The sequence below is a fragment of the Coregonus clupeaformis genome, chromosome 1, assembly GCF_020615455.1.
Source record: "Coregonus clupeaformis isolate EN_2021a chromosome 1, ASM2061545v1, whole genome shotgun sequence".
Classification (NCBI taxonomy): Eukaryota; Metazoa; Chordata; class Actinopteri; order Salmoniformes; family Salmonidae; genus Coregonus; species Coregonus clupeaformis.
The window spans coordinates 95,145,412-95,159,506 of NC_059192.1; the positions used below are offsets into that span (position 1 = coordinate 95,145,412).

The window sequence follows — 14,095 nt, forward strand, 5'->3', positions numbered from 1 at the left end:
TACATGGCTAATTCTAGTATCCCAACAAAACGGTGACAAGGCTCAGAAGATCCAGTCAAAATGTGTGGCTGACTGTGCAGATGGTGATGTATATTATAGTCAACTAATATTCATTATTGCGTAATTATTGTGTCATTGGAAATTAGAAAATGGTTAGTTTATTTCAACCAAAACAACTATGCCTAATAGCACGTCAATGTTTATCCCAATTGCTCCTTACCAATCTGATCTACAAGTCCCACTCATCAGGGTTTGGTGAGGAAGACATCTAGTCAGTTGTAATAACTAGGGCTACACTGGTTAATGCCTCAATATTATATCTCCCAAGAACGGGACCAACATTGGCTTTTTTGGAATTATGTGTTTGACTATGAGCCTACAATATTAGATTGTAATGCAAGTTACACTTTTATGTTATTTGGGAGATTATTTTACCAACAGCCAAAAAATAACATATAAAAGATTACATTTTTATAATAAGCCACTGTCGCTGAATTGTCTGTTGGTTTGATGTGAGATGATTGGAGAAAACCAAGGTGACATGTCAAACATTAAGTAGACCACTTCACATGCTTTATTCAGCATCCAAATAATTAAAAACATCTTGATTTATTATACATGTACAACATCAGTACAGATTCTCTTTTTTTCAAAACCATGAAAGTGTGTCTGCTTCTCAGATTTTTAAAAACTCTTTCCCTTTTTTAGAAAACCTTCACTAAAAAATTGTTCTTCAACAAACAAAACACAAACATCAGGGGGGGTTTGAGTGGTGCTTTAGTGGTGCAGTGATAGGGAAAATATCAAGGGTAACATAGACGGTGGACACAAACATCAGGTGGGGAAATGAAATACAACTAAAAACAAAACCACTTGCTTAAATCCACACCAGACACCATTGGCATGCATTATATCCACTGTAAATCATATTTCAGAACTGTTAATTAACCAACACTTGACAAATAAAACAATTGTACTACCCTGACAACAAGGAAGACAATGTGTTGATTTGTTAGCACCAAAGATCCGAGGGTTGTTAGCTAATTATGACAGGAAAGGATTTCTCTAACAAACTGGACCTCATGAGTTCATATTATAGCACCTTTGACAGTTGTTTTCTATCCAATAATATTCATGTAGTGTAAAATCGTCCCTAGGCTTTGTGAAACATTTTGGGTAACATGGACTTCTTCTCTGAGGTAGCCATTAATCTATTCAAAATTAATGTGAATTTTCAGGTGTTTTTCTGTCATGAATTTAGAACAAGAAGACACTTCACTGTCATTTTTAAAGATTTATTTAATACCAGAAAATGGTACATAGCATTTGTGCTTTCATTGTCCTTCCGCAGTGGTAAAAAACTGCTAAAAAGTCACCTGTATCTCATTGTGTTTCTCCAGGGGGGATTTTACACGTTACAACTTTCAATTATTTTCTTGTTGCCAGTGGAAACAAAATATTATTTTGTAAGTGTCCTTGATTGTTGTAGGTTTCGGTTGAAGTAGCAGTCCCCCAAATTTATTTTCTTCAGAATCAAAAACATGCAAACGACGTCTTCAGAGTAGTTTTAAGCTCGTGGACCAGTGGCAGCCGAATGAGTTTGTAGGTAACGCATAGAAAATAGAATTAGAGATGACTGCTAGAAAAAACAAACAATTTCATGTCCATATTTCTTTTTGTTTTTATACGAAGCAGACGGGGCCAACTTCGACGCCAAACTCCTGATCAGGTGCACCAACGTCCATAGGAGCGATGTCAATGATGGGCAGGCGAGATGTTTTTGATGTCTTGTAGTCGATGACTGTCTTGCCCCATGTGCCAGTATGTGACTGTGGAGAGAGAGAAAGAGAGAGCGAGAGAGAGAGAGAGAGAGAGAGAGAGAGAGAGAGAGAGAGAGAGAGAGAGAGAGAGAGGAGAGAGAGAGAGAGAGAGCATAGGTCAGAATCAAAAACCAGTCCTAGTAAAGATGATTGATGACACACTAACCTCTATATAACCTCTATTTTATGTAGTCACTTGATCCATATTTAGTTCCATAACATGGATTTCACACTATCTTAAATTCAAAACAAAAAAGAGAGAGATATATAAAAGTGACAAGGGAGTAGAAGAAGAGAACAGAGGAGAGTAGAAGAAGAGAATAGAGGAGAGTAGAAGAAGAGAAGAGAATAGAGGAGAGTAGAAGAGAGGTAGAAGATATTAGAAGACAGCAAAAGACGAGAGTAGAAGATAGAATATAATAACAGACAGCAGAAGGGAGTGGAATGATAAGAGAAGGGCGTAGAGGACAGTAAAAGTGGACAGTAGTAGTAGGTGTCTCACCGTGCAGCCGTCCTCGCTGACGGTGTATGTGAAGCGGCTGTTGCCCTCGGCTCTGATCTCGATCTCGTTGGCTCCCTGGAGCAGCAGGGCCTTCTTCAGGTTGCCCGTGGCCTCGTCCATGTAGGCGATGCTGTTCTTGCAGTGGTACGTGACGTTCTGGGACGCCTCGTTGGACATCAGGCGCATGAAGGTCAGCTGGATGTTGACGTCCTCTGGGTTGGAGCCCTCGCTACCATAGTGGAACTGGAGAGGAGAGGAAGGGGGTGGGAGGGAGGGAGGGGTTAGTATCATGAAGGCAGTTTTTTAGTGAAGGCAGGTCACTAAACCAGGTCCCAAGTCCCATGTCCCTAGCAATCCAAGTTTGAGTGTAATTCTGAGTCGTTTCTACTCAAGCTCTGATTGGAGTCCTTGTCACCTGGTTACGCTGAATGGTCCTTACCTGGAAGCCATTATCCATAGACTCTGAGAACCAGATGTGCTTCTTCTCCCTGATGTTCTTGCTGGTATACCAGTTCTTCATGGGGACGGTGTCCTGGGATGGGTAGACGCAGGTCTCTCCATTCTCCATGTTGCAGAAGACCTGGACAGCATCCAGAGGAGAGCCCTGGTTGGGGTCCACCCAGTACTGGCCTGTGGGTTTAAGAGAGAACAGAATATAAGCCATCAAGGTGCTTAAGGTGACAATAGAAGTCAAATAAAGTAGACATTATTATATTGATAGAGTTTTTCATGTAGGCTGCTAGCTCCTTGATGTCTTTGGCTGTTTCCTTTTTAAATATTGAATACATTAAATCATTAAATCATTCAACCAACCAACCAATCAACCAATCAATCAATCAATCAACCAACCAAACAATCCCTGATCACAGCATGCCTATATATATAACCAGTGTCTGTCTGGGGCATGGGCTGGACTGAGCCTGGAACTTACCGCTCTTCCACTCGGGGTGGCACATCCTGATGTCACGGCACATGCGGGCGGGGTTCTTCTGGGTTCCCTCAGGGCTGCGGATGTTCTCAACCTTCTGGCTGAGGCTCTTCAGGGTGGTGTCCACCTCCATGTCACGGTCGTTCATCATGTCAGGCTCATCAGCACGGTAGTGGTATCCTCCTCCTCCACGCATGGGGTCAGGTCCCTTCTCCTGGTTGTAGATTGGTGCGACATGGAAGCCGCCACCAGCGGGACCTGGGGGTCCGGGCAGACCAGGAGAACCAGGAGCACCCTGGGTAGGAAAGAAGAAGACAGAAAGGAGTCAAATCTGGCATCAAAGGCTTGTGCTATGTGTGTGAGGATCTGTGTGTGTGCACAGTAAATGTGGAGGTCAGTTTGAGACTTACAGCAGGTCCCATCTCTCCGTTGCGACCACGGGGTCCGGGGGGTCCGATGGGTCCAGGCAGACCGTTCATGCCATCCTTACCAGTGGAACCAGAAGAACCGTGGGGTCCCTGTAGGACAGACACAGAACAACAACTCCTTTAGAAGTAAAATACCTTGAACAGGAAAAGCCGCAATGCTCGCTCATCATTATTTAAACAACTATTAACAACTTGAACTCCTCAGCCTTCATCAATGGCCTTCATCAGAGGTCATATTCCTTCCATTCCAGCGATCACTTTAAAAAAGGAATAAATAAGATATCCCTGCATAATCTGATGTGTGTAACTTGTTAAGGTTAAGAACACAACATGACATACAGGATCATTCTATGAACAATGTTATCCAACTGAAGAGTGTTGTGGAGTGCAGGGCCAATGTGTAACCTATATGACATTATCAACCATGTTCTATTGATGAACTGGGAGTCGGTGTCATACTCACTCGGGGTCCAGAAGGTCCGTTAAGTCCAGCAGGCCCAGACTCTCCAGGGGGTCCCTGGAACCAGATACATCACATTCATCACATTCATCACATTCATCACATTAATCACATTCATCACATTCATCACATTCATCATATTCATCACATTCATCACATTCATCACATTCATCACATTCATCACACATTATATCACATTCATCACACATTATATATGTTAAAGCAAAGAGAACAACAGATCTTCAACCCAGAGACAATGTGCCTCAACATAAAGAGAAGCAGCTAACTGTAACAGCATGAGTTGGATGATATTGGAAGGCTGGTACTCACAGGGGGTCCAGGAAGACCGGGCATGCCGCTCAAACCTCTGTGTCCCTTGTGGCCTCTCTCTCCACTCTCTCCAGCCTCTCCCTTGTCTCCACGAGCACCAGCAGGGCCCTACAGACACAGGTCAAGGGTCAAACAGGTAATCAGCACAGACAGTGGACATCCTTACAGTACATTAGGTTGAGGTGGATGGATGACAAAATGCTGACAGAAAACTTACAAGACCACCTCGACCACCAGCAGGACCGTTAGGGCCAGCGGGACCAGCAGGACCCTGAGAGAGAGAGAGAGAGAGACAGAGAGAGAGAGAGCGAGAGAGAGAGAGAGAGAGAGAGAGAGAGAGAGAGAGAGAGAGAGAGAGAGAGAGAGAGAGAGAGAGAGAGAGAGAGAGAGAGAGAGAGAGAGAGAGAGAGAGAGAGAGAGAGAGAGAGAGAGAGAGAGAGAGAGAGAGAGAGAGAGAGAGAGAGAGAGAGAGAGAGAGAGAGAGAGAGAGAGAGAGAGAGAGAGAGAGAGAGAGAGAGAGAGAGAGAGAAAGAAAGAAAGAGAGAGAGAGAGAGAGAGAGAGAGAGAGAGAGAGAGAGAGAAAGAGAGAGAGAGCGAGACAGAGAGAGAGAGCGAGAGAAAGAGAGAGAGAGAGAGTGAGACAGAGAGAGAGAGAGACAGAGAGAGAGAGAGAAAGAAAGAAAGAGAGAGAGAGAGAGAGAGAGAGAGAGAGAGAGAGAGAGAGAGAGAGAGAGAGAGAGAGAGAGAGAGAGAGAGAAAGAAAGAAAGAGAGAGAGAGAGAGAGAGAGAGAGAGAGAGAGAGAGAGCGAGACAGAGAGCGAGACACAGAGAGAGAGAGAGAAACAGAGAGAGAGAGAGAGAGAATCAAGGATAATTATGTTATATTCTACATTGATGAATCTCAGGGTATGTCAGGGTAACATTGATGAATCTCAGGGTATGTCAAGGTAACATTGTAAGCTAGTCCAACAAATGTCCAAAGCTTCAAAAATGTTTCTAAGGAAAGTTACAGAGATACTATAGCCGACCCCTAAATTGATGAGAAGAGGTACTTACAGTCTCTCCGCGGCTACCAGTCTTGCCAGAAGCACCAGAGGGACCGGGGGCACCGGGAGGTCCGGGAGCACCAGGGGAACCGGCATGACCATTCTCACCACGGTCACCCTGCAATGAACACACACACACAGGGACAAAGAGCCATGAGGTTGGAGTTTCCTTCCTTACATTGTAAAGCGCTGGAAAAGAGCGCCTGGAAGAGCTCTACATAAACCAACAACAGTAAGGGCTCTATTCAATAAGTAAAGTGGAAGTGTTACAGATTGCGCAATAGAAATGTATAGTAATTCCCGTTTGAGCTGACATGTGCAGCGTTTACCTTGAATGCTAAAGCGGGAACATTGCCTTTAAATTTCAATCACGCTGTAATGTTGAACTTCATCCATGCGGATTGAATAGAGCCCTGAGTTTGTCATTCTGTTATCCAGCAGCAGTTTATAACAGCAGTGTCATGATAGAGTAAGACGTGGTTTGATAGTAGAGGCTTACCTTGGAGCCTGGGGGTCCATCGCGACCGGCAACACCATCGTGACCAGTGGAACCCTCACGACCAGCTTCACCGGGTGCACCAGACAATCCAGGGGGTCCCATGGGGCCAGGGGATCCACGCTCACCGACGAGGCCGCTAGGTCCCTGCTTACCGGGCTCCCCCTGAGAGAGGACAAGGGACAGCTCAAGGGTTAAGACTCTTAGGCTTTGGGAGTAGAGACAAAGAAAGCCATGCGAAAACTTAATAAAATAATAAAGCTAATTTGAGTTGTGAGGTAAGACTTTTGGTAGACGCTCTTATCCAGAGCAACTTACAGGAGCAATTAGGTTTAAGTGCCTTGCTCAAGGACACATCAAAATATTTTTCACCTAGTCAGCTCAGGGATTCGAACAAGCGACCTTTCGGTTACTGGCTCAATGTTCTTAACCGCTAGGCTACCTGGCGCTCTTAAATAGCTACCTGCCGCCGTTAAATAGTAATATGTCGAGAGGGGTGGGGTGGGGTGGGGGGAGGTGCTGTTGATGGAAACACTCACAGCTGGTCCTGGTACTCCTGGGCTACCGCTGGGTCCCCTTCCTCCTGGGCCCCCTACAATACCACGCTGTCCAGCAAGACCTCCGGGTCCGGGGGTTCCTGGGGCTCCCTGGAGAAAAAGGACAGACGGAGGCAAAGATGACAGATTCTTCAATGCAGCAGGGAGAACCAGAACAAGCCTTATAAAGGGAAGCATCACCATGGTTTAAACTTTACTACATTATGTAGCATTACATATTTGGATGTATTATTTTATATATTACTCCATCACTCCATCCCTCCATCCATCCATCCCTCCATCCATCCATCCATCCATCCCCCATCCCTCCATCCCTCCATCCCTCCATCGCTCCATCCATCCATCCTTCTATCCATCCATCCCTCCATCCCTCCATCCATCCATCCCTCCATCCCTCCATCCCTCCATCCCTCCATCCCTCAATCCCTCCATGGCTCCATCCCTCCATCCCTCCATCCCTCCATCGCTCCATCGCTCCATCCCTCCATCCCTCCATCCCTCCATCGCTCCATCCCTCCATCCCTCCATCGCTCCATCCATCCATCCATCCATCGCTCCATCCCTCCATCCCTCCATCGCTTCAGCACTTCATCCTTGATGTTTTGCTCTGTTTGTTTATTGCTGTTGTTGTTGTTTATATGTTTATTGCTCTGTACTTACCATTGGGCCATCGTTACCCTTAGCTCCAGATGGTCCTGAGGATCCTGGAGGTCCGGCGGCTCCAGCCTCACCAGGGCGACCAGCGTGACCAGTTTCACCACGTCCACCCTTCTGTCCCTCTTTACCAGCGGGGCCGGGGGGGCCTGGGGATCCGGGGGCACCCTGAAAACATTTAGGAGATGAGGGGAGTTTGTTTAGAGCTCATTTGTTAAGTATTACAGTGTGTGAGTTAAGGATTTTTAACTCAAAAAGCCAAACTTGATATGTTTCAGTGTGCATGAATGGGCCTGTTTGATTGATTGGTGAGTAGATGAGGAGCTACAAAGGTGACCTTACACTTCCACCAGGAGGGCCAACTCTTCCACTAGGACCAGGCATACCAGAAGCACCCTATGGACATGATCACGCACACGCACACACACACACACACACACACACACACACACACACACACACACACACACACACACACACACACACACACACACACACACACACACACACACAGGAATACAGATCAGCTTTCATAAAAAAAATAAACATACTTTACATTTGTATTCAGTTTAAAGCAATTAAAAGCTAGTGTTGTTATGAATGATTTGAGGAGGAGTTTAAAGTTCTTACAGGGGACCCAGGGGCACCACGAGTTCCTTTAGTACCAGCATTACCAGCAGGACCCTGAGGACACAAACAGCAGGGAGTTAGGCCACCTAGTCAGTCCTCAGCACCTTCTCCTAATGGTGAGAGACTATTTCAACCGGTCACTGGATTACAGTACATTAAGGATATACAAGGGTGGCCTGTTAGCTAAAAGTAACTTGTCCTGTATATCTGCAAACTATTCCTGAATTGGTTGATTCAGGAACAAACAGCATACAGCAAAATGTATATTTCTATCTGTCTTGGAGATTTGAGCTTGTAGTTCAAACAAATCTGTAGGTTCAGGAGTTAAAGTTTATAGGACAGCCTCAGATAGCCATACCTGAGGTCCAGGAGCACCAACCGGTCCACCGGGCCCAGGAGCACCAGCATCACCCTTGGGGCCATTGTTACCAGTCTCTCCCTTGTTGCCGGGCTGACCGTCAGCACCCTGAAGCGGGGACAGAGAAGAAGAAAGGACGGGGCTGGGTCAGGGCTGGGTCAGGGCTGAGTTATAGGACTCCACCTGGAAACAGAACTGTAACCAGCTTCAGAGTGTTCTGGACTGGACCTGACTGGGTGATGATGCTACTCACAGGGGGTCCAGCGAATCCAGCAGGTCCAGGGGCCCCATGCTCACCACGCTCGCCCTAGAGGATTATGGGTAGAAAACACACAGGGTCAGAGGTTGGGAATGAAAAAATTATACATAAAAAAGCTGATTTCTTTTCAAAATAGTGGATCATACACAGGCATTTCATCAATGTGCTTTGTTCAGTGTGATAAAGATAAATGGCATGCCATCAATGTGCGCATTACACCGCTGTCATAAGCAGGTGAGCATGTAGTATGTCATTGGAAGTTACTCACAGGGGAGCCGCGACCTCCAGTGGGACCAGGGGGGCCTCCAAGACCACCCTCACCCTAAACACAGAGAGAAAAAGAGGATGGAGAGGAGGGGAGAGGAGGGAGAATAGGGGAGACGTGGGAGAGGAGGGGAGAGAAGGGAGAGGAGGGGAGAGGTGGGAGAGGAGGGGAGAGAAGGGAGAGGAGAGGAGGGGAGAGGAGGGGAGAGGAGGGAGAGGAGGGGAGAGGAGGGGAGAGGTGGGAGAGGAGGGGAGAGAAGGGAGAGGAGGGGAGAGGAGGAAGAGGAGGGGAGAGGTGGGAGAGGAGGGGAGAGGTGGGAGAGGAGGGGAGAGGAGGGGAGAGAAGGGAGAGGAGGGGAGAGGTGGGAGAGGAGGGGAGAGGAGAAGAGAGGAGGGAGAGGACGGGAGAGGAGAGGAGGGAGAGGAGGGGAGAGGTGGGAGAGGAGGGAGAGGAGGGGAGAGGAGGGGAGAGGAGGGGAGAGGAGGGGAGAGGTGGGAGAGGAGAGGAGAGGTGGGAGAGGTGGGGAGAGGAGGGGAGAGAAGGGAGAAGAGGAGAGGTGGGAGAGGAGGGGAGAGATGGGAGAGGTGGGGAGAGGAGGGAGAGACGGGAAAGGAGGGGAGAGGTGGGAGAGGAGGGGAGAGGTGGGAGAGGAGGAAGAAGAGGGGAGAGGAGGGAGAGGAGGGAGAAGAGGGAGAGGTGGGGAGAGTGGCGATCAGATAAGATTAGAACTATCTCATATTTGAATGAAGATTTACCAAAACATTCCTATCCATCAAGGCTGTAGCTACACAGTTGTTTAATCAAACCGTTTACTGGGTAATCAAACCGTTTACTGGGTAATCAAACCGTTTACTGGGTAATCAAACCATTTACTGGGTAATCAAACCGTTGACTGGGTAATCAAACCGTTTCAATCCAAACAGCTTTTTGCTCTTACCTTCTCTCCATGAGCACCAGGGGGTCCGGGGGGTCCGATGGGTCCAGTCATACCGCGCATGCCGTCTTTTCCTGGACCACCGTCGGCTCCCTTGGGGCCACCATCACCTCTTTCTCCCTTGGCACCGGGGTTGCCACCTGAGCCACGCTCTCCGGGCATCCCCTGCAGACCTGGAGCTCCCATACCGCCAGGGGCACCAGCAGCACCAGTCTCACCCTGGACAGAGATGGTAGACAGAGAGACATTAAACCAATAGAGATGGTAGACAGAGAGACATTAAACCAATAGAGATGGTAGACAGAGAGACATTAAACCAATAGAGATGGTAGACAGAGAGACATTAAACCAATAGAGATGGTAGACAGAGAGACATTAAACCAATAGAGATGGTAGACAGAGAGACATTAAACCAATAGAGATGGTAGATAGAGAGACATTAAACCAATAGAGATGGTAGACAGAGAGACATTAAACCAATAGAGATGGTAGACAGAGAGACATTAAACCAATATAGATGGTAGACAGAGAGACATTAAACCAATAGAGATGGTAGACAGAGAGACATTAAACCAATAGAGATGGTAGACAGAGAGACATTAAACCAATAGAGATGGTAGACAGAGAGACATTAAACCAATAGAGATGGTAGACAGAGAGACATCTAACGAATAGAGATGGTAGACAGAGAGACATTAAACCAATATAGATGGTAGACAGAGAGACATTAAACCAATAGAGATGGTAGACAGAGAGACATTAAACCAATAGAGATGGTAGACAGAGAGACATTAAACCAATAGAGATGGTAGACAGAGAGACATTAAACCAATATAGATGGTAGACAGAGAGACATTAAACCAATAGAGATGGTAGACAGAGAGACATTAAACCAATAGAGATGGTAGACAGAGAGACATTAAACCAATAGAGATGGTAGACAGAGAGACATCTAACGAATAGAGATGGTAGACAGAGAGACATTAAACCAATATAGATGGTAGACAGAGAGACATTAAACCAATAGAGATGGTAGACAGAGAGACATCTAACCAATATAGATGGTAGACAGAGAGACATTAAACCAATAGAGATGGTAGACAGAGAGACATTAAACCAATAGAGATGGTAGACAGAGAGACATTAAACCAATAGAGATGGTAGACAGAGAGACATTAAACCAATATAGATGGTAGACAGAGAGACATTAAATCAATAGAGATGGTAGACAGAGAGACATTAAACCTCCTATAGCATTGTACCAAAATAAAATATAAACAAAAAGGAACAGAGATGGTAGACAGAGAGACACACACATTAAACCTCCTTTTGCTTTGTGTCTAAATAATATATGTACAAAAATGTTAGATCCATCAAAATATTTGTTGCGGTGCAAAAATAAATAAGAAAAGGACAAATGATATGGTTGTATGGGGCCTAATGTAATTCTCAGTCCTTGGATCAACATAAGGACCAACTGAATTATTTAATCAATGATGTCATCTGTATCTGTGTTCTCCAGTGTTCTCTTACCCTAGCACCATCGTTACCAGGAGAACCATTGGCTCCACGAGGTCCAGCGGGGCCGGCGGGGCCGAGGCCACCACGCTCACCTGGGAAACCTCTTTCACCCTGAGGAGGTGGAGGAGAGGGGAGGAGAGGAGGAGGAGAAGAGAAGAAGGGAGGAGAGGAGGAGAAGGAGAGGGGAGGAGAGGAGGAGAAGGAGAGGGGAGGAGAGGCGAAGGAGATGAGGGGAGGAAATTAGGAGGAGAATAGGGGAGGAGAGGAGGAGGAGGAGGAGGAGAGGAGGAGAAGGAGATGAGGGGAGGAGATGAGGAGTAGAAGAGGGGAGGAGAGGAGGAGACGAGAAGAGGGGAGGAAATGTGGAGGAGATGAGGAGGAGGAGAGGAGAGGAGGAGATGAGGAGGAGATGAGGGGAGGAGATGAGCAGGAGGAGAGGAGAGGAGAGGAGAGGAGAGGAGAGGAGAGGAGGGGGGGAGAGAGGAGAGGAGAGGAGAGGAGAGGAGAGGAGAGGAGAGGAGAGGAGAGGAGGAGGAGATGAGGAGGAGGAGAGGAGGAGAGGAGGAGAAGAGGGGAGGTGAGGAGAAGAAGAGAAGAGGGGAGGAGATGTGGAGGAGATAAGGAGGAGGAAAGGAGGAGGAGAGGAGGAGATGAGAAGAGGAGGAGATGAGAAGAGGAGGAGAAGATCTGTGAACATCATGTCTGTAATGGAACAGCTACTGAAGCAGGCAGCTTAGAGATAGATCCGGGAGCTCAGATCCATCTGCTGTAATATGCTGTACTTACTCTGGATCCACTGGGGCCAGGACCTCCAACCTCACCAGGTACACCCTGTGGAGCGACAGAGGAGATGGGAGCAATCAATCAATCAACCAATCAATCAATCAAATGCATTTATAGCCCTCTTTACAGCAACATTTGCTACATGATTAACTGTATTGCTAGATAGTGTCTGATTACACTTCAACAACTGCATTTGGGTAGAAATGTGCTTTCCAGCAGCTTATAGGGGTCTAATTGTCCATCAATTCAATATGTCATGGAGGGCATAGAATTACATCAGGAACCTACTGGATCTCTGTGATCCAAGGCACTACTTACCTGATCACCAGCCTTTCCAGGCTCACCAGCAGCTCCCTGAGTCCCAGGCAGACCCTATAGGGATGATGGGAGAGGTATGGTTGAGATTTCAGGTCAACATGTAACATTATTGGTTGAAAATGTGAATATATAGACAAGTAATGATAGCAGAGGTAAGAATTGTGGTTGGTAACCTACCTGGAATCCGTTAGGACCAGCGGGGCCTCCCTCTCCTTTCTCTCCTTGAGCTCCCTGGAACACAAACGGGAAACGTACAGTATATCAGTGCACTGTTTAAGTATGGTGTTAGGGTGGCTCATTCATGAATTCATACAGTATGGTGTTAGGGTGGTTCATTCATGAATTCATACAGTATGGTGTTAGGGTGGTTCATTCATGAATTCATACAGTATGGTGTTAGGGTGGTTCATTCATGAATTCATACAGTATGGTGTTAGGGTGGCTCATGAATGAATTCATACAGTATGGTGTTAGGGTGGCTCATGAATGAATTCATACAGTATGGTGTTAGGGTGGCTCATGAATGAATTCATACAGTATGGTGTTAGGGTGGCTCATGAATGAATTCATACAGTATGGTGTTAGGGTGGTTCATGAATGAATTCATACAGTATGTGTCTCAATTTCATTACAAGGGACTGTACAGAATGTGTCAATGTACTGTAGATGTATGTGGCTAAATGTGCCATTCATTCTAAAAAAGAGATGTGTCAATACTTACAGCAGGGCCTTGGGGTCCGGGAGCACCAGAGTCACCATCTTTGCCAGGGGCGCCCTAGAAACAAGAAGATGCCATATATTACAAACCCATGAACACACACAGTGGCCTATAGACACAGGGCCCTCTTCAGACTTGAGATAAGTTGATTCAACATGGACAAGTAAAAAAATGTTGACTTAAGTCCATGTTTTATTGAGTCCATGTTTTATTGAGTCCATGTTTTATTGAGTCCATGTAAGTCTACTTCTCTCTCGAGCCCTCACAGCAGTTGGAATGATTGATCCTATCTGTTTCAGGTTTTAGTATAGCTTCACTTACAACACCCCCAACAGCTCCGGCTTCTCCTCTCTCACCGGGCTTGCCGTTGTCACCCTGTAGGGAAGAGACAGACGATGTTTACTCTTACTGTACATTCATATTGTATTCAGTCAGAAACACACTGAATACACCACCCCTACCATTCATTTACATGTGTTCAGTATATGAAATAGACCAACTGTGGTGTGGTGAAAATAAAAAATTAGTAAAAAACATTTAGGAGTAAAATGAATGCTTTTGTTTATTTGTTTGTATGTTTGTTTGTTTACTCACAGCAGGTCCTTTGGGTCCGGGAAATCCCATAACTCCAGGCTGACCTCTGGCTCCAGAGGGGCCTGAGGGTCCGGAGCGACCATCGTTTCCAGTGATACCCTACAGGAGAGGAGGATCATACAGGTTATCAAAGGGTTTGGTGCTCTTCTGACTGAACCAATAAAATGAATTTTCTACTATCAACTTTAGACCAAGGGACGTGGCGGTAAAAACATGTTAAATCCTCTCGATAATGTCCTCTTGCCAATATAGTTTATTATACACTACCGTTCAAACGTTTGGGGTCACTTAGAAATGTCCTTGTTTTCCAAAGAAAAGCAAATTTTTTGTCCACTAAAATAACATCAAATTGATCAGAAATACAGTGTAGACATTGTTAATGTTGTAAACGGCTATTGTAGCTGGAAACGGCTGATTTTTAATGGAATATCCACATAGGCATACAGAGGCCGATTATCAGCAACCATCAGTCCTGTGTTCCAATGGCAGGTTGT

The 14,095-nt window shown here is 46.1% G+C and overlaps 1 protein-coding gene across 1 annotated transcript in view; it reads right to left on the bottom strand.

Annotated features, from left to right (window-relative positions):
* Positions 1 to 551: 551 nt before the first annotated feature.
* LOC121577829 (collagen alpha-1(I) chain) overlaps positions 552 to 14,095 on the bottom strand; it is a 30,151-nt gene continuing 16,607 nt past the window's right edge. Inside the window, exons 25-49 of the mRNA XM_041891754.2 lie at positions 13,602 to 13,700; positions 13,329 to 13,382; positions 13,011 to 13,064; positions 12,467 to 12,520; positions 12,290 to 12,343; positions 11,975 to 12,019; positions 11,201 to 11,299; positions 9,671 to 9,886; positions 8,737 to 8,790; positions 8,463 to 8,516; positions 8,210 to 8,317; positions 7,852 to 7,905; positions 7,564 to 7,617; positions 7,228 to 7,389; positions 6,550 to 6,657; positions 6,014 to 6,175; positions 5,525 to 5,632; positions 4,686 to 4,739; positions 4,469 to 4,576; positions 4,142 to 4,195; positions 3,661 to 3,768; positions 3,254 to 3,545; positions 2,762 to 2,952; positions 2,323 to 2,565; positions 552 to 1,829 (exon numbers count right to left, since the gene is read on the bottom strand). Coding sequence (XP_041747688.1) covers positions 1,683 to 1,829; positions 2,323 to 2,565; positions 2,762 to 2,952; positions 3,254 to 3,545; positions 3,661 to 3,768; positions 4,142 to 4,195; positions 4,469 to 4,576; positions 4,686 to 4,739; positions 5,525 to 5,632; positions 6,014 to 6,175; positions 6,550 to 6,657; positions 7,228 to 7,389; positions 7,564 to 7,617; positions 7,852 to 7,905; positions 8,210 to 8,317; positions 8,463 to 8,516; positions 8,737 to 8,790; positions 9,671 to 9,886; positions 11,201 to 11,299; positions 11,975 to 12,019; positions 12,290 to 12,343; positions 12,467 to 12,520; positions 13,011 to 13,064; positions 13,329 to 13,382; positions 13,602 to 13,700 — 2,736 coding nt within the window. The 3' untranslated portion in view covers positions 552 to 1,682. The remainder of the gene's footprint in view (positions 1,830 to 2,322; positions 2,566 to 2,761; positions 2,953 to 3,253; positions 3,546 to 3,660; positions 3,769 to 4,141; positions 4,196 to 4,468; positions 4,577 to 4,685; positions 4,740 to 5,524; positions 5,633 to 6,013; positions 6,176 to 6,549; positions 6,658 to 7,227; positions 7,390 to 7,563; positions 7,618 to 7,851; positions 7,906 to 8,209; positions 8,318 to 8,462; positions 8,517 to 8,736; positions 8,791 to 9,670; positions 9,887 to 11,200; positions 11,300 to 11,974; positions 12,020 to 12,289; positions 12,344 to 12,466; positions 12,521 to 13,010; positions 13,065 to 13,328; positions 13,383 to 13,601; positions 13,701 to 14,095) is intronic.